The 24222-nt window shown below is 33.3% G+C and overlaps 1 protein-coding gene across 4 annotated transcripts in view; it reads left to right on the forward strand.

Moving 5' to 3' along the window:
- nav1b (neuron navigator 1b) overlaps positions 1 to 24222 on the forward strand; it is an 88121-nt gene that overhangs the window by 30042 nt on the left and 33857 nt on the right. For all 4 annotated transcript variants that reach the window (XM_058779355.1, XM_058779356.1, XM_058779357.1 and 1 more), the window contains one exon: positions 4122 to 4484. In XM_058779355.1, the coding sequence (XP_058635338.1) occupies positions 4122 to 4484 (363 nt within the window). The remainder of the gene's footprint in view (positions 1 to 4121; positions 4485 to 24222) is intronic.

Raw genomic sequence — 24222 nt, forward strand, 5'->3', positions numbered from 1 at the left:
CTTTTCAATGAATCGTAAATCTGGGAGAAAGCAGCACAATGTTCTTTGGAAACAATCTTCACGCACATTTGTGTCACAAAAGAGCATGAATATAAACAAGGCTTTACATTATACACAAACGATTACTTTTTCCACAACCATTCAGCCTCCCACGTCTTTTGGGAGAGTTGCCACTTCAGTCGTTCAAACACCTGGCTGCCACATTCACAAATACACAATGAAACACTTTCCATCAATGAATAATAACAAACACACGCAGAAATCATCTGGACTCCAGGCTTTGCACAGTCAGATATACAGCAATACACAACCGGACTTTTACATTTTCTGAAAAAATGAATGGTGCTTATCAATGTAGAACTTGCTTTCACTTTGCTAAGGTGTTTTGCGAGGTTACCAGGTTGCTCTGAGTGGGTTTTAGAATGTTTCTATGTGGTTGCTTAAAGCTGATAATTTTTTATTGTGTATGTATACAGTATATCTCATATATATAGTGCTGTCAAATGATTAATCGCATCCAAAATAAAAGTATTTGTTTACATAATATATGTGTGTGTACTGTGTATATTTATTATGCATATATAAATACACACACATACATTTTGTAAATATATAAATGTAAATACATGTAAATATTTATATTCATAGAATTTATGTCATATATAAATATATTTAAACATAACATATTTTTCTTAAATATATACATGCATGTGTGTGTATTTATATAAACATAATAAACATACACAGTACACACGCATGAATCGTTTGACAGCACTAATACATACATATATATATGTATAGATATGTATACATACATATATGTGTATATATATACACACACACATATATATATGTGTGTGTGTGTATATAGATATATATGTATATGTATGTATATATATATATATATATATATGTATATGTGTGTGTGTGTGTGTGTGTATATATATATATATATGTGTGTGTGTGTGTGTGTGTGTGTGTGTGTATATCAGTATATGTGTGTTGTGTGTGTGTGTGTGTGTATATATATATATTTATTACAAAATGTTTGTGCAAGTTACAGAATAAGCTAGATGCTATGCTACTTCCCGATGAACGGATTTTCCTTCCCCACAGGTGTGCTACATTAGATGTGCTTAGCCTAGCAATTATGCTAACTTTGATCTCAGTACCTTCCTGAGTTTTGCCCCTAGAGATCTCAACCTGTCCTTCCTCCTAACATCAAACCTTTCCCTGCAGGCTAACCATTCACTACTCTACTAAGTTTCTGAGCGGAAGACTTTTGTTGTAGACATATATCACGCTTGAGACCTGCAGCTAATGCTGCCTCCATTTTAAAAGCAGCACTTGTATAAGACTGATGAGCTTCCAAAGACTTGATGGCGCAGGCGTAAAAATGATTCATACCAGATTAACCACTCTCAACCCACAGATTCACAGCCACACTGATGTATGTGTGCATAATGAGCTTTTCTGTAACGGGATACTTCAAAACATGGAGACGCATGACCTAATACGACTCAAAATAGAGGTGCGCTGTTTGATCTTTCTGATCGTGTCGATTCACATTATACACCTGCTGGTCGTATCTGGATTCTGTCAAGATGTGCACTTGAATTGGAAAATGTGATTAGCTAATTACTGAACCACATGGACGCTTTTAAGTTCTCATATGTTGTGTTTGTTTGGGAAAACTGTTTGTGATGTGTATGCGTTCACAAACAAGCGTTTTATTAGTTCAGCATGTTTCCGTAATGATGATGTGTGATGAGTTTTTAATCAAAACCCGCAACAGCACAGTGGTTTTTTTTTTAGCATCATTGATGTACTATAATAGTTCATATTAAGATTTTGAATTAGTTTTTATTTTTAGATTTTGTTTCAATTTAAATTTACATAAAATGTTAGTAATTTTGTGTGCGTTTGCCAGTTTTTAAATTATTTTTAGTGTTCTTCTTTTCTTCTTGTGTGTATATGTGTGTATGTATGTGTGTGTATATAAATATATATATATATATATATATATATATATATATATATATATATAAATGATTTAATGTTTGGGGAAAAAAATAAGTATTGTAATTTTAGTTGTACTATAAAATATATATATTTATTTATTTATTTATTATAGTCAGTTATTTAGACCTGAACAGACCTGAACCATCTCGTTGCATCCTAACATCTGCATAGCAATGCACAAGCAATCACTCAGAGAACACCTTAGCAACTGTATACAATGCCTTGGCAACCACTCACAACATTATGGTATCATGGCAGTGAATTTTGCATTGTAGAAATGTAAAGTCTGCTTTTGCCATTACAGTCATTGTTGATTTTAGTAATGAGAAAAACTCTATAAATGTTCTTGCCACATAGTGTGCGACGTGGAGAGAGCAGGACCTTTGCTTTGGCTTCATGTAGGATGTGATGTGGCACTGAAAGCGAATGGAAAAGCAGCTCATGAGGTTTGGGAGTGGCTGCGCCGTCGCTATGAAAGGTCCAGTGTAGTGAAACGAGGCTGTATGTGTGTTATTTTCAGATGTTTTTTGAAAATACTGAGAAATGAAACATTTATTCTGTCTAGAAACTCCCATGTGGTCCTTTATCGCCAATCCAGGTCTTCCACTGGTAATGCCAGCTGCCACGAGAGCCAGCAATGCTGCTGGATCCAGAGTTCAGATCATTCATTCCATGTTATATTCAGCTCAACTGATATAGTATTCAGATACATGCAAATGACAAATTTAAGTAAGACAACTAGTTTTTCCATTGATACAATTGTTGGACCAACTGAATAGCCTGGGACTGAACAATTAATCAAAATAAAATCGCTTTTTACTATGTGTAATGTGAAGCCTTCCTAAACCTCTTGCCAATGCCAACACAAATAAACAAGTGGTGATTTAATGTTTGGTTAATTTAATGAAATTAAGAAGCAAGCATCACATTTTTGTACTATAAAAATACATTATTATTTTTATTAGATACTGAATTACATTAGTAGTACAGTAGTATTATTACAATAATAATTTATTTTTAATGTTAATATTTTATTAAATACTTTTTTTTTTTACATTACAATAGTATTATTTCAATAATATATTTCTCATTGTAATATGTGTATTTTAATAATAATAATAATAATAATAATAATTAGGATTTTTAATAAGTAGAATTTTATTGGCCAATTTATGCAACCTTACAAACAAGCAAAGCAAACCTGAAGGTCCTTTAAAATTGCATTTTAATGTCATATTTATCAAAAACAAATTGCAATATGATTTTTTTCTTCCCCAAATCATTCAGCCCATAGTCCATCGACAACAGAGCAAAATTATATATATAAAAAAAATTAAATAAAATAAAAAAAGTATGAGGTACACTGCAACAAAGAAGTTTTTAGGGCTCCTTGCAGTATATATTTATTTTTTCATTTTATTTATTTTTTTGCCAAAATGAAAGCTAAGTGTCACATTTTTATTTTATAGTACATCATCATCATTATAATAATTATTTTATGTAATTGTATTGGCCAAATTGTGTAGCTCTAAAAACAAGCGCAGCAAGCTCTTTTTAAAAAATGAGTTTATTCCATTAGTTTATTCCAAATAATTTAATAATTTAGTAATTCGTTTTTCCCAAATCACTCAGTCCTAAAATAGCCCATCGACAACAGATAGAAATTATTAACAGACCTGCTGGCAACCAAGTTACATTGACCAAGCGACTCATTTGCAAGAATAACAGACCAAATAATCCTCCTTCAGCTGGGTGACACTAACCGAATAACCCAATGCCAGTGTGTTTGTGTGCTCTTTATGCCTCGAGTGCATCAAATATTTCAACCCACAAGTGTGCAATTTCTGGCATTTCTCAGCTGTCTGATGAATTATCCTGAGAGAAGTGCATAAAAATAGCTCTTCCATGTCCATGTGGTAAAGGAAGCTGTTATGTTATTCATTTGAGCTGGTGCATCTGGTTATGCAATCTTCATCCTCAACAGATGAATTCTCCCACAGATGCATCTTTTTCTTTAGTAGGTCACGAGTTCCTATGGTTCAACAACCCTATTATGTTGTGTTTTACATGCATCAGTAACCCTCTCTTTCTATCTGCAGTTGTCTGGACAGCAGCGTCTGCTACGACAGCGATGAAACCAACGCTCGTAGCATCTCCAGCCTCTCCAACCGTTCCTCTCCTCTCTCCTGGCGCCACGGACAGTCCAGTCCTCGTCTGCAAGCCGGCGACGCTCCCTCCTCAACGGGCAGCAGCTATGTGTCGGGCACCAAGGCCTCGTCTCAGTACACCTCTCACACCATGCCTGCCCGCTGCTCCAGCCGCCTCAGCCACACGTCACGCAGCGAGTTCATCGAAGGCCTGGACGCCAGAGACAGCGACCTCAAGTCTGGTTACCTGAGTGATTCTGATGTACTTTGCAAGAGCCTTAATGACGACGATGACGATGACAATCTGGCCAATGGGTGAGTGCTAAATATCTCCAGCCTTTTAGAAAGGAAAGTTGAAAAAGATGATGCTACTACACTCTTAAAAATAAAGCTTCTAAAAGGAGGTTTTTGTAGTGATGAAATAGAAGAATGGTTTTGGGTTCCAAAAGAACTTTCCAGTGAACAGTTCTTTAGAGAACCATTTGTTCCTCAATTTTGAAGAACATTTTAAACTTTTCCTACTATAAAGAACCTTTTGTGCAGTGGAATGGTTCCATGGGTGTTAAATATTCTTCATGGAACCATTGATGCTAATATAGAACCTTTACTTTTGGAACCATTTTTGGTTTTCAGTAAAATGTTCTTAAAAAGAACCATTTTTTTCTTAAGTTTAAAGAACATTTTAAACATCTAAAGAACCTTTTTTCCATTATAATGAAACTTGAAATGTTCCATGGATGTTAGAGGTTCTCTATGGAACCATCAGTGCCAGTGAAGAACCTTTATTCGTAAGAGTGAACTGGAAGGCTTTATGAAGACATTCATAATGTGTTAATAATGTCATGAATGGTACCAGGAGATGCAGTATGACTGTAAGTACACTAGATTAAAAAGTCAACAGTGAGCTGTGCATCAAAGAGGGGTCATGCTGATTATCCACATTACCAGAGAGGCCTGCAGAGATGCGCTGAATGATGAAATGCCTCCTGGTCCTGGCACAGCTTCATGACATTACTACAGGGTCCTCAGACATTTAAAAAGGATGGTCTAAAATGTATAAAACTTATGTAGTTGGGGCTCATTGCTTTGGTTGTTTGCTGCAGCTGTGAAATCTGTATAGACTACAAAGTTTGGGGTTAGTACGGTTTTTTAAATGTTTTTGACAGAAGTCTCTAATGCTCACCAAGGCTGCATTTATTTGATTAAAAATACAGTAAAAAAGTAATATTGTGAAATACTACTTTTACAGTTTAAAATAACTGTTTTCAATGTGAATATATTTAAAAAAAAATTAAAAAAGTGTCACCTGTTCCTTCAGAAATCATTCTTATATGCTGATTTGCTGCTCAAGAAACATTTCTGATTGTTATAACAGTCCAATACTTTTGTGGAAACTCACCTTTGTTTGGATTATTTGATGAATAGAAAGTTCAAAAGAACAGCATTTATTTCAAAATAGAAATCTTTTGTTACATTATGTCACTTTTGATCAGTTTTATGCATCCTTACTGGATAAAAGTATACATTTATTTATTTATTTTTAAATCTTCTGACCCTAAACTTTTAAACAACAGTGTATGTTGACTGTCACTCTTGGTTCAGTTCAGTAATATTGATTAGTAAGTGTGGGAGATTGTGGGATTGACTGTGGAGGAGGTGTTGTGAGCATCAAAAAGAGAAATTCTCAGCTTTATGCAAATGAGAAGCAACAAAAAAACAGTACTCATAAATACACAGTTGTGATCTTGACTGTGATCATGCATCATATTTTGTGAGAAAGTTTGACTAGTAGAGTGCCACAATTTTTAAAATCAGCAACCTAAAATTATAAAGATTTCATTCATTCATGGTGTTATATATCAGAGTACATGTTGACACCTTCACTTCCCCTTTTGAATTGTCTCCAAATCCAAATTTTTTCTGTACAGCTATAGCACCCAGTCTCCATCCGTGTCCTTTTGCAAGGTCGAGCCATCTGCCAGGTCTCAGATTATTCATATAGCTCAATGATTTCATTGTAATTTGCATGCCATAGTGACCTTGTGTTCCTCTTGGACCCGGTCAGCATGCAGCAGCGGGAGTGTGACAGCAGGTGTCTGATCTGAACTCAGTCACCTCCAGATTTGAGGACGATAGCCACTCCTTTACTGGCCTCGATTGTCTTTCTAATTCCTCTTTTTCAGCAGAGAGTTTGAAGTTATCAGCACAGCTCGCTGCTGGGTCACACACCCCCGAATACACACATCGCACGTGTAGTGAGATGATGAAATCCAGGCCAGTTCTCCTGGGCGTGAATCTGGGCTTTATCTGGGAGGCTCATGCAGAGGGATTTAGCGAGTGCCGCATGACGGTGGGGTGATCAAACCCAGCCCTCGTTCTCACTTTCTACTGACGCTTCAATGCAGAGAGGAAAGAGAGCGAGAGAAACTTACATAAGAGAACAGCCCTCAACAATACAGATCATCAGAGAGCTTGGGGTCAATTGGAGGAGCTGTGGCTTACATAATTGGGCCAGATTTATCCCTCCTGTTGTGTTGGAGTCAGTTTGACCCACCCTTTTTTTTTCAAACTGCTCGTAATAGTGGTTAAATGGTTTATTTCTTCTTGAAATTTTGAGGGTATTTTTCATTTAGGATCATGAATGTGCATGCAAAGCTTCGACACATGGATGTGTTTTGGATAGGCTGTACAAATGTTATGACTTGTGTGTTGGAGTCATATTGACCCCTATTGTTTTCAATGCAATTTGCCCAAAATCAACACTATGAAAAACTCTAAAGAGTCAGGTAAAAAAAAAAAAACTAAAACCTTTATTGTATCTTGTCAAACACTAAAATATACAATACAATATGATATTTAAGACTCAAAGTAGAAAAATATAACAAAACAAAAATAACACAAAAAACAAGGAATTATACATTTTTTTTACAGGTTTTGTATTCTCTTAACAAGCTACCATAATGTTTTCACATTAATACTCATTTTTTCCTGAATTTTCTTTTTATATTTTTGCAAATTGCATGGAAAAGTCCATTTGTCCTCTAACACAAAAGTCTGAAATTATAAGAATTTTCCTCATTTTTTCTGCTTGTTCAATTTACGTGATTAAAATAAGCTAAAGTAACACAATTGCTGAGCACTTAATATTTAAATATATAAAAAATAAAGTTTATGTTGGGACTACATGAATCATTTTAATGCTTTAACTGAAACTGCATTCCCAGCATACTTTGCATAAGACTGAATTGGGAATGGAAATGTGCTATTTTGAGTGTTATTTTATGTAAGAAATTGCCTTGAAATTAAGTAATATCAAAATGATGTATGTATTCACCTAATTCTACTTACTTGAACTTAGTTAACATAGTTACTCCTAATATAATTTTTTTTTTCTTAAAATCTGACCGTAAAAATTTGCAAAAAATAAAAATTCCTTCCAAAAGTTTCTAAAAACCATTGAGATGGTTACTAATGTGTCCAGTAGCATCAAAACAGTCCTTCTCATGTTCATCGCATCTAAGTGTAACTAAATGAATTTAATGTTGAACAGCAAGACTAAAACAAATCTGCTCAGACTGATTGTTTTGTTTACTGATTGATTTCTTTATTTAATTACATGGAAAAGTTCTCCTGAATTTAATTAAGCTCAGTGAGTGTTATTCTCTTTTTTGAGCGTGTTTATACTACATGCCTTAAGCTGATTCTTGTAGCTTTTGACAGCTAGTGGCATGCTGGTGATTTGAGCAGAAGAACTGCACGAGTTAATTCAGTGAAGACGAGTCTGGATGTGGTAACCATGGAGATAAACTGATGAGGAGATGGAGGGAAAGGTGAGGTTTTCCCTCACAGACGCTTCAGTCGCATACGAACGATTCCATGTTCTTGTAGTGTTGTGAGTGTGCATGTGAATACACGTTAATATCATGGTACTATTGATATGCATGTGAAATGATTGATTACGATACAAGACAACAGAAGGGATGTGATTAGGTTGGAGGTTTGTATCAAGAAAAGTGGAGAAAATAGCACAGTTTAGCACACATCACATTTGCATGAGCTGAGCTGGAAGATGACAGTATATTCACTTTTGCAAGATAAAGTAATCATAGCTAAGAGCTGGTTTGGAAGTCAGCTGCTGAAGTTTGCTGTTCCCTCAGTTTGTGCTCAGTTTACAAGTATAGGCAAAAAGCTAAGACTGTAGTTAGACAAACAGCGTGTATTGATTGCGTCTGGCCTGAGGCGAGCGCATGTTGGCGGCTGTTGCTGTGTGCCTTTGTCCCCTGAGAGTGTCATTGTATAGTGACCCGTTCTGTTCCTATTCATGGTCAAACTCATCCCGGATCTTTAATGGTAATGCAAAGAGATTTACTGATTTTCAAGCGCTATGTTTTTAGGACAAGTAGCATGTTTTCCCAGCATTAAGACCAGCATTAGGACAATTAAACACACTCTCACTCTTGCTAATGGAAATAATTTCTGCGAGGCAAATAATTATTATATTATATTATAAAATGTGTATGTATTGTATTGTATATATTATATATAAAATTACATTTAAAATGATGTATAAATTATTATAATTATTTATTATTATGTAAATATTATATATTAATTACTATATAAAATAATATTTAATTATTAAATTAAAAATCTAATTTCTGTAAGTAGAAAAATGTAAGTACTAAATTATATTGTATATTTTATATGTAATTATTATTTTAAATGTATCATTAATAAAGTCAATAATTAATCAAAGTAAAAATAGATGTATTTTAATATAAAATAAATATTTACATGGTAGTATTTTTATTTATGTTGAATCAGTTTAAATGAACAATTTATAATCGTGCTATATATATCATTTAGTACAAAATGAAAGTAAATCATAAAGATGCATTTCATTAATGGCAATTTCATGGTAAAATGTGCTTAACTGCTGAAATAATTGGCTCCCAAATGCAGAATATCTTAATATGCTTCAGTTTGTATGCCTTATATTTATTTATTTAGATATATATATATATATATATATATATGGCATTCACTCTTGCACATTATGACACTGCAAATAAAGCTTACGAAGGTTACTTTAACCTTCTTTGTATGATCTCATGTTCTGAGGTCTGAGTGCTGTTCCATGTTCTGGTCTCCATATGTCCCTGTGGCACAGATATTACGCTCTCATATTTCACCCTAAAACTTGACCATTTATACATTCATACGAGAGGACCATTCCAGTGCTGATATTCCTGTTACACTGTCACTGATGGGTCAGTGCTCCGAAATGCTGAAAGATCACAAGCTGAGCAGCTTGACCTCAATACGTCTATCTGACATTTCAGAGACTGAAAGAGAGCCATTCGTTTGGCAGTTAATGAACTGATGATTTATAATACTCACAACAACAACAACAACATGCAGCCCACCCGGAATCATGTATTTACCAGAGCTGGCACATGGAAATAATGACTGGATCAATAGATTTTTCATTTCCTAAAGAGATTGTGAGTAGTGTTTGCACATGTGGCTGGTTGCTAGGGTGTTGCTATGGTATTCTGTGTGGTTGCTAGGATATTTTGGGTAGTTGTAAGGGTGCTCTTAAATTGTTTGCTAAGGTGTTCTACGTGGTTGCCAAGATCGATAGATGTTTTTATTTCCTAAAGAGAATGTGTGTAGTGTTTGCCCATGTTGCTGGTTGCTAGGGTGTTGCTATGTGGTTGCTATGGTATTCTAGGTGGATGCTCTGTGGTCGCTATGGTTTTTTGGGTAGTTGCTACTGTGTTGCTATGTGGTTGCTATGGCATTCTAGGTGGATGCTCTGTGGTTGTTATGGTTTTCTGGGTGGTTGCTAGGGTGTTGCTATGTGGTTGCTATGGTATTCTGGGTGGTTGTAAGGATGTTGTTAGATTGGTTGCTAAGGTGTTCTAGGTGGTTGCTAGGATTGACATTTTTCATTTCCTGAAGAGACTGGGAGTAGTGGTTGCTATAGTATTTTGGGTGGTTGCTATGTTGTTGCTTTGTTATTCAGGGTCGCAAAGGTGTTGCTATGTGGTTGCTATTACATTCTGGGTGGTTGCTAAGTTGTTGCTATGGTATTCAGGGTTGCTAGGGTGTTGCTATGTGGTTGCTAGGGTATTCTGGGTGGTTTTAAGGGCATTGTTAGGTGGTTGTTTACATATTTGTATATGTGTTAATATAGGATAATATAGATTATCCTTTCTGAAAAGGGATTTTTCACTTATTTTTATCAGCCACTGGGTAAAAATGTTAATAATTAATATTAGGTTTAGTTTTTATTTTCAGGTTTCTTATCTTTACTATAAGATATCTGCACTAAAATATCTGAAAGGGTTAAGGAATATCTTTGTCTGGTTGTCTGTGAACATGCAGCAGCGGCGGCGGTGCATGGGCTGGGATGTGTTGCCATGGTAACCCCCATCAGCCTGACTCTCGGTGACCCAGTGAAACCGTGTGTGTGACTGCAGATGGAAAATGGCTGCTGATGAACGGCTGCATGCCATTGATTGTGGATGTGCTAGCAATCAGTTCAGCATCAGCTTTCTTCCTGTTTCTTTTCAGGCAGGGTTTTCACGAGGCATTAGGAGTGCAAATTACATCAGGGAAGTTATTTTGCACATCTGCAGACTGCATTGTGGTTGTAACATAAATGGTTATTAAAATGAGGAGTAAAACACATCTCTGAATTTCTTCCCTTCTCCAGCTTGTTTCCAATCTAGTTGTCTAATAAACCTGGCATTGTGTGTTACAATTATTGTCAGCTCTTTCATTGCTTTGTTCCTTTTGTAAGTCGCTTTTGATAAAAGCATATGCTAAATGCATAAATGTAATGTAACATAATGAAAGTATATAATAAATGTGGATTTACTGATAGTTTATTCTAAACAACTATGGAAAATAAATACTGTAAAAAAAAGAAAAAAAAGAATAATTTAACTGAAAATAATGTAGAAATGCTACAGTGTTACCTTATCAAAAATTATATTTGGACAATACATGAAGTTTTAGTATAAAATATTATTTAAAAATGTTGTTGTTTTCATTATTTTATTGTTTTTCATTATTATTAAAAATATATTTAAAAGACAATGCTTGTCATGGAAAAAATATGAAAATATTTATAATAATATTAATAATAATAGAATGATATTTAAAAAGCAAAAATAATTATATTATAATAATTTAATTATATATAATAATTGTATTACTTCAGTTATATTTAACAAAACAATAGATGTCATAATAAAATATAAAAATATTTATTATAATAATAACAATATAATATTTTTCTAAAAGTAAAAATAGGAATCACTTTATACTTTATGAAAAAAATGTAACTGTATTATTTACATTAATATTTAACAATACAAAGTTTGTAAAAACAATACAAATGCAAGTTTATGGTAAAATATTGTTAATATATTTTTTGAGGACAGGCTTGATCACAGTATTATCTACGAGGAAAAGAGCATTGCATTACATTTAAAAAGTTTCTTTTTGTTATTATGTGCATTGGATAATTTTTGTTGTTTGCTGAAATCTTGTTCTGGCAATCACAACTACTAATTTATTAAATTTATAAAAAATTCTAGACACGCAGGTATCTCTGCAACACAGGATTTGCAGTTTGTGTTTAAGTGTGTAGTTTTGGAGGTTTTCAAGGCCTCATTCACAAGAAGATTTCACAGGATGCAATCCATTAACCACAGGAGGAAAGATGACCAGTTTTCTGAGCATGTGGACATCAGCTGTCCTCCAAACAAATAAACACACCGTAAGAACATCTGGAGAGGTGTCTGGGGTCTTGAGGGATATTATTCTAAGACTCCCATTACATACACACTCTCAATGTGTGGTCAGGCTGAATGCTGGACGCGTCAGTGACGTCCTGCAGAAACTCTTCTGCATCAGCCGTGTGCAGGACAGACATCTCTGTGCCCGTAGCAGAGGGTGTGACGAGGTCTTACTTCACATGTTGTGACCCCTGCTGGAGACATACTGTAACTGCAGAAGCCTTTAGTTTAGCATGTGTGTCATTTTTATTTTTCAAGATGTGAAATGCCAAGCAAATGAGATTTTAAAACATGGAAAAGCACAGAAGCATGTGAAATGCATGTGTGGGACACACCTGTCGGTGAAATATAACAGCTTCTCTCTGCTGTGGGAGTCTCACGTGGGTGTCAGTGAAATATCGCTATTATTAGGTTTCTGCTGTGGTGGTGCAGATCTGTGTGCTGTGCATTGACAAGCAAATAAGTAAAGAAAGGTTTTATCTCTATGCAGAGATACCAAAAGATATTTATATTTAGTATCTTAATTTCAGTTCCTTCATTTCAAATGAAATGATATGGAGACTTTTTTAAAAGGAATAGTTCACTAAAAAAAATAATAATAATTTGCTGAATATTTACCCTCAGGCCATCCAAGATGTAGATGAGTTTGTTTCTTCATCAGATTTATAGAAATGTAGCATTCCATCGCTTGCTCACCAGTAGATCCTCTGCAGTGAATGGGTGCCGTCAGAATGAGAGTCCAAACAGCTGATCAAAACATCACAATAATCCACACCACTCCAGTGCATCAGTTGACATCTTGTGAAGCCAAAAGCTGTGTGTTTGTAAGAAACAAATCCATCATTAAGATGTTTTTAACTTAAAACTGTTGCTTCCTGCTAAAATACCAGTCCATAATCCATAATAACGCTTCCTCACGTGAAAGACTGGCTACTTTTAGCCAAAAGTATCAGTCTGAAGTTAAAAACACCTCAGTGTTGAATTTGTTTCTTACAAACACGTAGCTTTTGGCTTCACAAAACATTAACTGATGGACTGGAGGGGTGTGGATTGCTTGTGGATTATTCTGATGTTTTTATCAGCTGTTTGGACTCTCATTCTGACGGCACCCATTCACTGCAGAGGATCCATTGGTGGGCAAGTGATGGAATTTCTCCAAATCTGTTCCCACGAAGAATCAAACTCATCTACATCTTTGCCTGAGGGTGAGTAAATTTTTGTGTGATCTATTCCTTTAGTTCTCATGTTTTTCAAATAAAGCAGTCTATGTTTCAGAAGAGAGATCTATGTACTCAGATTTGCAGAAATACAAAACTGTGCGCTCTAAATCAGAGATCCTAATATGAACTCGGAGATTTCTCGTCAATTTCTTCCCAGAGCAAATGATCTGATCAGCTATCCATGTTCATTTTATAGCTCTATACACTTTATTCTATTGTCTATTGACTCATTTGTGGATATTTTATTACTAAAAACATTCTAGGAGAACCGTTTGAGATGAAGTTGATGCCTAAATGATTCATAACTGAGACGTCTCCTGGGCAATGAAGTTTTCTTCTGAGCAAGTGCATGGAAAGTGTTTATCCCTTTTATTAACGTTTCAGGCTTGAGCTGCTGTATTGTGGTTTGAGACATTCACATAATTTGTTTCCAGTTCTGTGAACATAACTCACCACCTTACATCTTGATCTAACAGATGCTTTGTGTAAAAGACTCTCTAAAGCACTTTGTTACATTAAAGTCAGTCAATTTCCAACACAGTAACATGTGCATGGAGCATTTGTTCGTGCAAAAGCAGTTTGATAGGATTGAAGTAATTTGATTTATAGTTTGACTGAAATCTTCATTTAATAATTGTTGAAATGTATTCCTGACATGAGGGTATAAAAGTGAATGTGTTATTCATGCACTGCATTGGTCTGAATCCCAGAGTCCAATTATTGTGTCTTTAGAAGCTTGTTGCACAAGTGGCCTGATGTAGTGACGTTATGTGTTTATCGCAATGCCAAACAACAGAAATAAATAGTTAATGCACGTAGGTTTTTTATAAACTGTAGATTTTATTTGACTAAAACAGCATTTACAACCCATTTCACTTCCATAACATAACAGTCTCTAAAACAGACTTTTCTGAATTTGAGTTTTGCACTCATTCTTAAAGGTATTGCATTGTGATGAAAAATTATGAGCATGCACATTTTTATACAGCATGGATTTAAATGCATTTCTTTTTAGATTTAATGTCTTAAAATTAAGCCTTAAAATACATTAATAGGGCTATAAAGATGCATCCGTTTGCTATTTGCGGAAACATGTTGTTTACACGTTATGATTATCCCTGTTTAGAGATGATATGCATGCGTAACCTCGTGGCTGAAAGAGCGCGGGCCACACACAGTGTGTTTGGTATATATATGTTTGTGTGTATGTGTAGACATGGTTCGGCACCACTGGAACCACATGAAAGAAATGAATGACAGAAAACGATCCGAGCTTCATTTCACTCAGTACCTCGCTCACAGCTAATATATTCCTGCATTTCCCTGTCCTTCTCATGCTCACATGGTACTCGTCGAGTCTTTTCCCTGCCAGACTCTGGCGTGAATGAAGCAGAAGCTCTGACATCAAAGGTGAACAGAGATAAATGTGTACAAATCCTCCGCTGTGAGTTTACCGATGTGGAACAACCATTAGGGGTCTGACATGGAAAGTTTCTGTCTTCAGCTGGTTCAGACGCAGAGCCAGAAGTTTATCTCACCAGCAGATGTAGGGTGTTGTAAATCTAAAAGCTCAAAACATTTTCCATGAAGCTTGTACTGTATATGTAAGGCATTATAAAGGTACTCCCCTTGTGCTCAGTCATGATATGTTGATTTGATACACTACCATTCAAAAGTAAGATTTCTTATATAAAGTCACCAATTGATTTAAAATACAGCAAATAACTGTAATATTGTGAAATATGAGTATAATTTTAAAAAGTTTTCTATGTGAATATATATTGTAAAATGTCATTTATTCTTGTGATGCAAAGCTGAATTTTCAGCATCATTACTCCAGTCTTCAGTGTCACGTGATTCTTCAGAAATCATTCTAATATTTCTGATTATTATCAATGTTGAAAACAGTTGTGCTGCTTAATATTTTTGTGGAAACCATTATGCATTTTTTCTGGATTCTTTGATGAATAGAAAGTTCAAAAACAGCATTTATTTGACATACAGTAGAATCTTTTGTAACATTCTAAATGTCCTTACTGTCACTTTTGATCAATTTAATGCACCCTTGCATGAATAAAAGTATGAATTTCTTAAATGGTGGTGCACACACCATACTGAATGATTACAATATTCATGTGCCGGGATTTACAGTATATGGTACTCCGACAAACCTCAAAATATACAAAGTGTGGTATTACCATGGAGTGATGCATGAATAATTATGAAGAGTTATGCTGTTTTAATGCATTATTTTGTATATTTTGGTATAATTAGTAGGTTTACTAGTAATACTGGTATTCGTAATAGTATAGACGGATAGTTTCAATGGATGTGAGTTGTGCATATATGTGGAAAGTTTGATAGAAATGTCCTTCAGTCAGTAAGTGGCTGTAAGTGCAGCAGTCGGTCGTCTTCATCAGGTCCAGCAGTAATGCTCTCGCTGGACGCTGCTCTACATCTGGATGTGATTACAGCTGTCCGGGAGGTGGGGGTGTTTGACGGGGGTGTTGCCTGTGTAAGAGGGACTCCTGGTCTCAGTCGGATAGTTTCAATGGATGTGAGTTGGATCAAGCGTGAACAAAGACAGGATGACTGTGCGTGATTTGGCGTGACTCACTGCCGGGAGAGATCAGCGATGAATGAGGGATTCGCGCGCAGGGAGTTTCGCCCTCTGACAACATCCGCGTGTCTGAACAGGACCGTGTGCTTTTCAAAGTGAGTAAAGTTTAAAAGGAAAAAAACATTCACAGCAGTATGTTTTCTTTTACTAGTCCCTTATTTTTTTATGGATTATCAAAGTGGACAGTGTTCTGTATTATTTTTTTATTAAACGGATATTTTCAGTTCTAAATTCTGATTGGATGAGTTACGTTTGAAGCCAGTGTGAACACACATGTCCATGCACATTATAGTCGAATGCTGCATTAAAACATCAAGTTGCAGCCTGCAGTTGCTAATTGATCATGCTACTTGCATGGTGGAATAATTGTTTATTATTATTACATTTAATATTAATTTTAAAATAATAACAACTATAAATAAAGAAATACGTTACTTAACATCAGTGTCTTGCTGCTGTACAGTGTATTTTTGGTATAGTTTATATTATATTGTATTTATTTCTATTTTCAATTACTTTTTATTTTTACAATATATTTTCAGTTTTTATTTTAATTTTAGTTAATGTTTTAGTAATTTTGTTATATGAGTTTGTCATTTTTATTTTCTTATTTAGTTTTTAGGCATTTCTGTTTGACTTTATCTTTACAATTTGATTTAGTATTTAAAATGTATATTTTATTTTATGTATATTTAAATTTTATATTGTTATTTCATTTATATTTTGTATAATATTTGTATTATATTTATTTAATAGTTTTAACAATAACATACTGCTGATTTTAGTTGACATTTTAGTAATTGTGTGCTTTTGTCATTTTTAATTATTCATTTGAAGTTTATTTGTTATTTAATATACATATACTTATTTTATTTTTCTATTTATTTAATAGTTTTAGTTAACAGTAACAATGCTGCTGACGTAAGGCAGTGTGTATTACTGTATTAATCATTTGTGACCCTGGACCACAAAAGCAGTCTTAAGTCGCTGGGGTATATTTGTAGCAATAGCCAAAAATACATTGCATGGGTCAAAATGATCCATTTTTATTTTATGCCAAAAATCATTAGGATATTAAGTAAAGATCATGTTCCATGAAGATATTTTGTAAATTTCTTACCGTAAATTTTAGATTAGTAATATGCATTGCTAAGAACTTCATTTGGACAATTTTAAAGCCAATTTTCTCAATATTTAGATTTTTTTGCACCCTCAGATTCCAGATTTTCAAATAGTTGTATCTCGGCCAAATATTGTCCGATCCTAACAAACCATACATCAATGGAAAGCTTATTTATTCAGCTTTCAGACGATGTATAAATCTCAATTTCGAAAAATTGACACTTAAGACTGGTTTTGTGGTCCAGGGTCCATATCGTAGTGTGTATGCCGTGTAATACGAAAAAAAATCTCTTAAAAATTTTCTGTAAAGAAGAAACAGGGTGACTCCCATTAGTTAGAGACAAACCAGAAACTGTAACACCAACCTGTAAGTGCATGTTCATGTTTGCAGAGGTCAAGGTCAAGTCTTGAGCTGCTAATTGGGACTTTCAAAGGTCTACAAAGGCTTTTCTTCCTTTTGAAGTGTAAGGATATTTTATTAGTCAGTTTAGTGTTGGAGTAACCGTGCTTGTTTGAATTGGTCACCTGGTAAATAGCTCAAGACTCGACATGTTCTTTCTTCCCCCTGTGTATTGTGTCACTAATGGATTGAATCCATTTTTTCTGCAATATGGGTGTAACTCAAAACATAGTCTCAGCTGATACGAGTGCTGAACGCTGGGAGTTGTCACAAAGCCCCAGATGCTTTTCATATGGACTGAAGTTGGGAGGAGAACATAACTGCTTAATATTTCAAGCCCAACAAAACCTCTCCACCCAAAGTAATTTCTCATTTTTTTAATCACAATGAATACAAATGAACCAGCCAACTTGAACTGGAGCCAGGAATAACAATGCTGTAAGATTCTGTCAGCAAATATTGGTCTTTCAGTCAAATTTAGGAAACTGAGCTGACTAGCTTTACATGCACTGCTCCATTCTGTTAGAAGTTATGGGCCCACTGCAGCCTCTGTTCCTGTGCACACTTGAGACTTTTGTGAGAGTGAAACCCAGTTCAAACATACTAGACTAAGTTATTTAGAGTTTTTAGTTCCTTATCACATAGATTTTACTCAGGCTCCCTGTATTTAGTAGTTATTTAATAACATATTATTAGAGAAACAAGGGCACCTTTTGTCTCCAAGCGTCTCATTATCAGACTTCTGACTATTGGCATAAAGACCATTTATACTATATGGGTATGTTTTGGATTATTTTATCAATATTTTACTAATTGTCTGGTATGTTGGAGTCTTTTGTGCTTCATGTATGATTGATGTTTTTCAGCATGCTTACATATACCTATTGAAGGTTGTGTGTTGTCGCTTTATTGTGCTTGTATGGCTGATTGTGTGAAAACATTGATTGTTGTCATAGTGTTAGTACTGTTGTCATGATGTTTTGTTTTAGTGTTCTTGATATTTTTATCAAGGGTTTTGAAACATCTTGCCAAAGGACTGCTGTTGAAAATTTGAAAATTAAAATAAAAAAATAAAAAAATAATTTTTCATACAGACTAAATATATAGCAAACAGTTTTGTGCATTTGCCGAAAATATAGCGTTACTTAATACTAGAAATAAATGGCACAACTTACATTGTAAAATAAATAAGCCCATGCACTTTAAAAAATAAAAATAAAAAAAGTGTAATTTTGAAAGAAAAATACTGCAATCACTGTAAAATAATGTCGGGCTGAAGAAAAATGGTGTATAAACCATTTTCACTCAGAAATTGCTAGTAAATTTCACAACTAATTACAAGGAAACAGCAAATAAATTGAAATAATGTGAATTTTTGAAGTAGAAAGAGTGAAATAGTATTTTCTTGTAAAACATACTCCAATAAATAATGTCAAATATATGATTTTTGCAAGTAAAAAATATGAATTACTGTAAAAATCATGGTGAAAAACAGTAAATAGACACAGAATTAAATTTGGGAATTAAATACTGGATTACTTTAATAATGGAAAATAGAATTTCTAATAACACTTTTTTTACTGTTTAGATTCAAAATGTCCAATAAATGATTTTTGCCAGTAAAAAAAATATGAATTACTGTATAAATTAAGACGAAAAACTGTAAAAAGACAATGAATTATGGGAATTAAATATTTGATTGCTTAATAATGAAAAATAGAATTCTGAATAAAATATACAGTAAATAGACAGTGAATTGTGGTAATTAAATATGATTACTTAATGGAAAATAGAATTGTCAATAAAAACGCTGTAATTTTTACAGGAAAATACTGCAATCACTGCAAAACGTAAAATATGTCAATCTAAATCATATGGTTCTTACAAGTAAAAAATATGAATTACTGTATACATTATGGTGAAAAACATTAAAAGGACATTACCAGAAATCCCTGCATGAAACATCATATATGATTGTGTTTCATATAATCAGATCATTTTGTTTCTTCTTATTTTTATTTTGAGTAATTTACATTAGGGCGTTTTATGTTGCATTTTCTGTTATTTAATTAATGTTTATTGCATTATTTTATTTTTGTCATGTGTTTTAGCCTGGTGTTTTGTGTTTGCGTGTCTGTGCACAATGCATCTGTGATTATTGGCCATGTTTTATAGACAGTCTATGATTCATCGTTTAGATCGTTTGGCTTTGTTTTACCACCTGTATAATCATGATGGTTATCAGTATATTTTAAGATTAAAAGTAGATTCTGATACTTGAAGTAGATTGATATGTTAATTTGATGAAATATGTGATTATATAGGTTGTAAAGTATACAGGCATAAATGCCACCTTGTAATACCTGTATCATTGTCACAGTCAGAGCTGCTGTTTCTTTACTGTAAATAGGACACAGTGTGCACTGTAAAGCTGCTAAAGAAACTAGCTGTATTTCTTACATTGTCGTCTTTTTCCATTTCAAACTCGTACCTTTTGGACTGTGTTTTCTCAGCGGCTGTGATGAATGATTTCCTGAGTTATTTGGCGGTTTCCACTGAATGTTCAGATGAGATTGATGGCACCGTTGCCCATTCTGGAGACCACAGCGGTTCCTCATGAAACGTCCCTCAGCCCAAGATAGAGACAGCGAGCATTTCCTGAGAGAGGGAACATTTTATTACTGAGAGCGAATCTGATGAAGCAAAGCTTCCCTTGGCCCTGTTCTGTTCTCAGACATCTGTCACAGCGTTTATGTGAACAACATCAGCTTGTGTCTGTGTGTTTGAGGTTCAGCTACATGCACTTGTCTACAGTGGTATTTTAGTATTATTTATACATTACAGTATTATAGTATTTATTAATATTTTGAATTAGCTTTTATTTTTATCTTAATTTTAGTATGTTTTAGAATTTTTAATATGATCTGTATATACTTTTATTCTATTTTTATTTTTATTTTTAGCTTTAATTTATTTTTTAGTCATTTTAATACTTCCTTTTAATTCAGTTAGTTGCCGAAAATATTTTTTTATTATTATTTTTGAAATATGTCTAATTGCTGCTTATTTTTAAGCATTTTTGTATTGTATTGTATTTTATTTTATTTCAATTTTTTTCAGTTAATGATAACTTTTTTTAATGGTTTCATGAATTTTTTTATTACTTAAAAGCATGTATTTTATATGCTTTTATTTTTTATTCATTTTTCAAATAGCATTAATTTATTTTTATTTTTATTTTAGTAATTTTAGTACTTTTATGTCAGTTAGTTGCCAAGGCATCATTTCAGACTTCTTTTTTTTAATCTATTATTTATGTAATATTTATATTGTATTTTATGTTAACTTCAAACAAGTAACCTGGCAACCACACCTTAGCAACTGCTTTGACATTTACCTAGAATGCTTTAGCATAATTACAATGTTTTTTTCACATGGCAACCCGTTTTTATTTAAATTTTAACTCATTTTAGAAATTTCATGTTTTTTAAATAGTTTTTGTTTTTATATTTTAACTTTAATTTATTTTTTAATATTTTATTTAATGTTATTTTTATTGTATTATTTTATTTATATCTTTTTTATTTTATTTATTTTCTTTTTTATTTTAGGTTTGTGATTTTAGTGCATCAGCTTTACTTCAATTACATTTACATTTACATTTAGTCAATTAGCAGACGCTTTTATCCAAAGCGACTTACAAATGAGGACAATGGAAACAGTCAAAATCAACAAAAGTGCTATAACAAGTCTCAGTTTAACTTTAGCACATAGCAAGTTTTTTTTTAATTATATAATAAAAAAAAAAAAGATAGAATAGAAAAAGAATAGAGCAAGCTAGTGTTAGAGGGCTTTTTTGCTTTTGTTAATTGTATAATAAATAAAAAGAAAACAAATAGATAGAAACAAAAAGATTAGAAAAGCTAGTGTTAGTATTCTTTTTATGAATAGAATTAGAATAGAGAGTGCTAGACTTGGAGGGTTAATTTACTTATTAGTTGCCAAGGCAACACTTCTAATTTCTTTTCTTTTTTTCTTTTTTTGCATTAAATACATATTTTTCTTAAAGTGATCTAATATTTATATTGTATTTTAATGCAATTTAAATAAATGTAAATTAATTGAAAGCTTTTTTTTTTTAATTAATGAAAAGATTTTTACGTTTTATGACTTTATGACATGATTTTTGCACATGGTTGCACTCTTCTTTAGAAAAAGTAAAAATCTAGTCATTGACTTGTTCTTTGGTCTCCTCATTATGTAATAAATCAGCGTGGTAATCACAATTCCCATTCAAATGAGACTAAAACCAGCTGACACAGACTTTGGCTGACTTTTGGCTTCAGTGCATGCCACCATTACATTTCAAACGGGTGGAAATAGAAACTGATGTGGAAAAGAAAAGCATTAAGAAATGTCTTTGCGGGAGTCGTCTCTAACCGTTGAGATATGTAGGCAAGTCCATTCTCTCCCCTCTGTGCCGCACAACCTGTAATTAGCACAAATTGCTGGCTCCTTAAGTTGTTCTTCCGAACATCAACAAGCCATTTTTGTCCTCTGATTCTTTGGCACCCATAATTCCCTTTTCCATCTCCGTAGACTCTGCTGAGTCGGAAACCACAAAGTACTTCAGACCCAGCGTGATGGCAGATAGAGACAGAGATCTACAGCGATCATGACTCAGGTTCATTACTAACATCCCACGTGTGTCATTTGCTTAAAGGTTCTTCAGTGGCTCTTTAAAGCACCTTCTGTTCAGATAGATGGTCCAAAACCATCTTTCACTGCATCCATCAGTATCTTTTCTTGTTTTCATGTAAAAATATCTAAAAAAAAAAAAAACTGTAATGTTTTTAAAGAATTAAGTTACCATTTTAAGTGTTAAAAATTTAATTAGTTTATTTTTCTGTTCAATTGTCTCTTCATATTATGGATGTATTCATTCATAAGCTTTTTTTCTAAACTTTTATTTTGAGGGAGTTCCACATGTTTACTGAGTCTTTTTAACTTTTTTATTTAATTAAGAATAAAATCATTCCCAGTCTTTTCTTCCTATTATTATTTTTAGAGAATTATACATCTGTTTACTTCTTATCAAAAATGTAATTATCACATTCTTTTTTTTCTTTTTCATTTTTCATTTTGTGAAATTAAACACTCATTTACATTACTGTTTTGTTTTTAGTTATTAAGAATTGATTGATTGATCTGTTCACTTTTTATTTTTAATTCATTTAGAAATTAATTTAATGTTTTTTATGGAGTTCCACACTTGTTTACTTTGTCTTTTTGTCATTTTTATTATGAATATGGTAAATGCCAGTCTTTTTTTTTTATTATAATTTGGAGACAATTATACATCTTTTTACTTTTTATTAGGAATGTGATTATGGTTTTTATTATTATTTATGTATTTTTATTTATTTATTTACTTATTTAATTTTTCAGAAGTTAAACATCCATTTATTTCAGTGTTTTAGTTATGAGGAATATAATTATTCCCAATCTTTTTTTCTCATTTTTTTATTTGGATAAAGTGTAACTTTTGTTTATTTAATCATTCCCAAACTGGATTTTCCTTTAAAGGTTTTATTTTGAGAGATTTCCACATCTATTTACAATAGCAGATAGTGTAAATATTGTAGAACTACTTAATGCATCATAACTTGTTGTATTTATTTTAGAATAGAAAACACAATGACATCTAAAGAGGAGAGTTTGGAGAGGAAAGTTTTCAAATGTGCAGATCTTGCATCGCATTTGTATTCACATACTTATGTATGTTTCAGGCTTAAATCACATCTTTGTCATGCAAGACTGAAGATGAATCATTATGATCCTAGTGTGGCTTTCCCTCTTTCAGAACAGATGGATAAACCCCAAAGCCGTAGCGTTTGCCAGAAAAACCCATTCGTAGTTAAGGCACTGATGCTTTGCCATTCATAAACTCACTGACCTTAAGAACAATACAGTTATTTTAAACCTCTCCAATCACTCTCCATCATTCTGTTTTGCATCCTCATCTTTTCCAATGTTTTTGGGAAGTAAACGCAAGCCTGCTCCAGAGCCAGAACTGAGCTTGTGTGGTAGATTGAGTCTCTGGTCGTATGGTGAAGACATCTGTGCCATTATGAGACCCTGCTGTCTGTTCCTGGGTCAGGTAATGGAGCAGAAAAGTTCCCATAGGAAAGACAAGTGACAAATGATTTCTCTCTATACTGCCTCAGTTGTTTCTCCTAGACAATACTGAGATGAAATTGAGATCAAATAATGCTGCTCTGGTCTTTCTCCTGAGAAAAAGACTTCGGTTTCAGAAGAGGTTTGCTCTGAAATCTATGGAAGTTTAATTCCAGTACGGAGTACAAAAATTAAACAAATATTTGTAACTTTATATCTCACAATTCCGACCTTGTTTCCCCTTAGTTCTAAGAACAAGTCAGAATTGTGAGATATAAACTAAAAATTGCAAGATATAAACTCAGTGTTGTGAGATATAAAGTTGTAATTACAATTTTTGAAAAATTTCTGTGGTGAAGAGATTTAAACTTTGAATTCTGGGAGTCAAAATTGTGAGATGTAACCTTATGATTATGAGTTTAGAATTTGCAAATGCACAAATGCACTCATTTGAGAGAAGAAACAATAATTGTGCAATAAAAAGTCACAGTTACCTTTTTTTCTTTTTTTTTTTTTTTCTGTGGCATAAAAAAAGAATTGCAAGATTGAAACTCTGAAGTCAAAATTGCGAAATGTAAACTTGTAATTACAGGTTTAGAACTTGCAGTTGTGAGATATAATCTCGCAATTCTAAGAAGAGAGAAGAAGAGTAGGAATTGTGAGAGAAAAAGTCACAATTATGTTTTTTTAATTCAGTGGCAGA

Source organism: Onychostoma macrolepis, chromosome 06, assembly GCF_012432095.1.
Source record: "Onychostoma macrolepis isolate SWU-2019 chromosome 06, ASM1243209v1, whole genome shotgun sequence".
Lineage (NCBI taxonomy): Eukaryota > Metazoa > Chordata > Actinopteri > Cypriniformes > Cyprinidae > Onychostoma > Onychostoma macrolepis.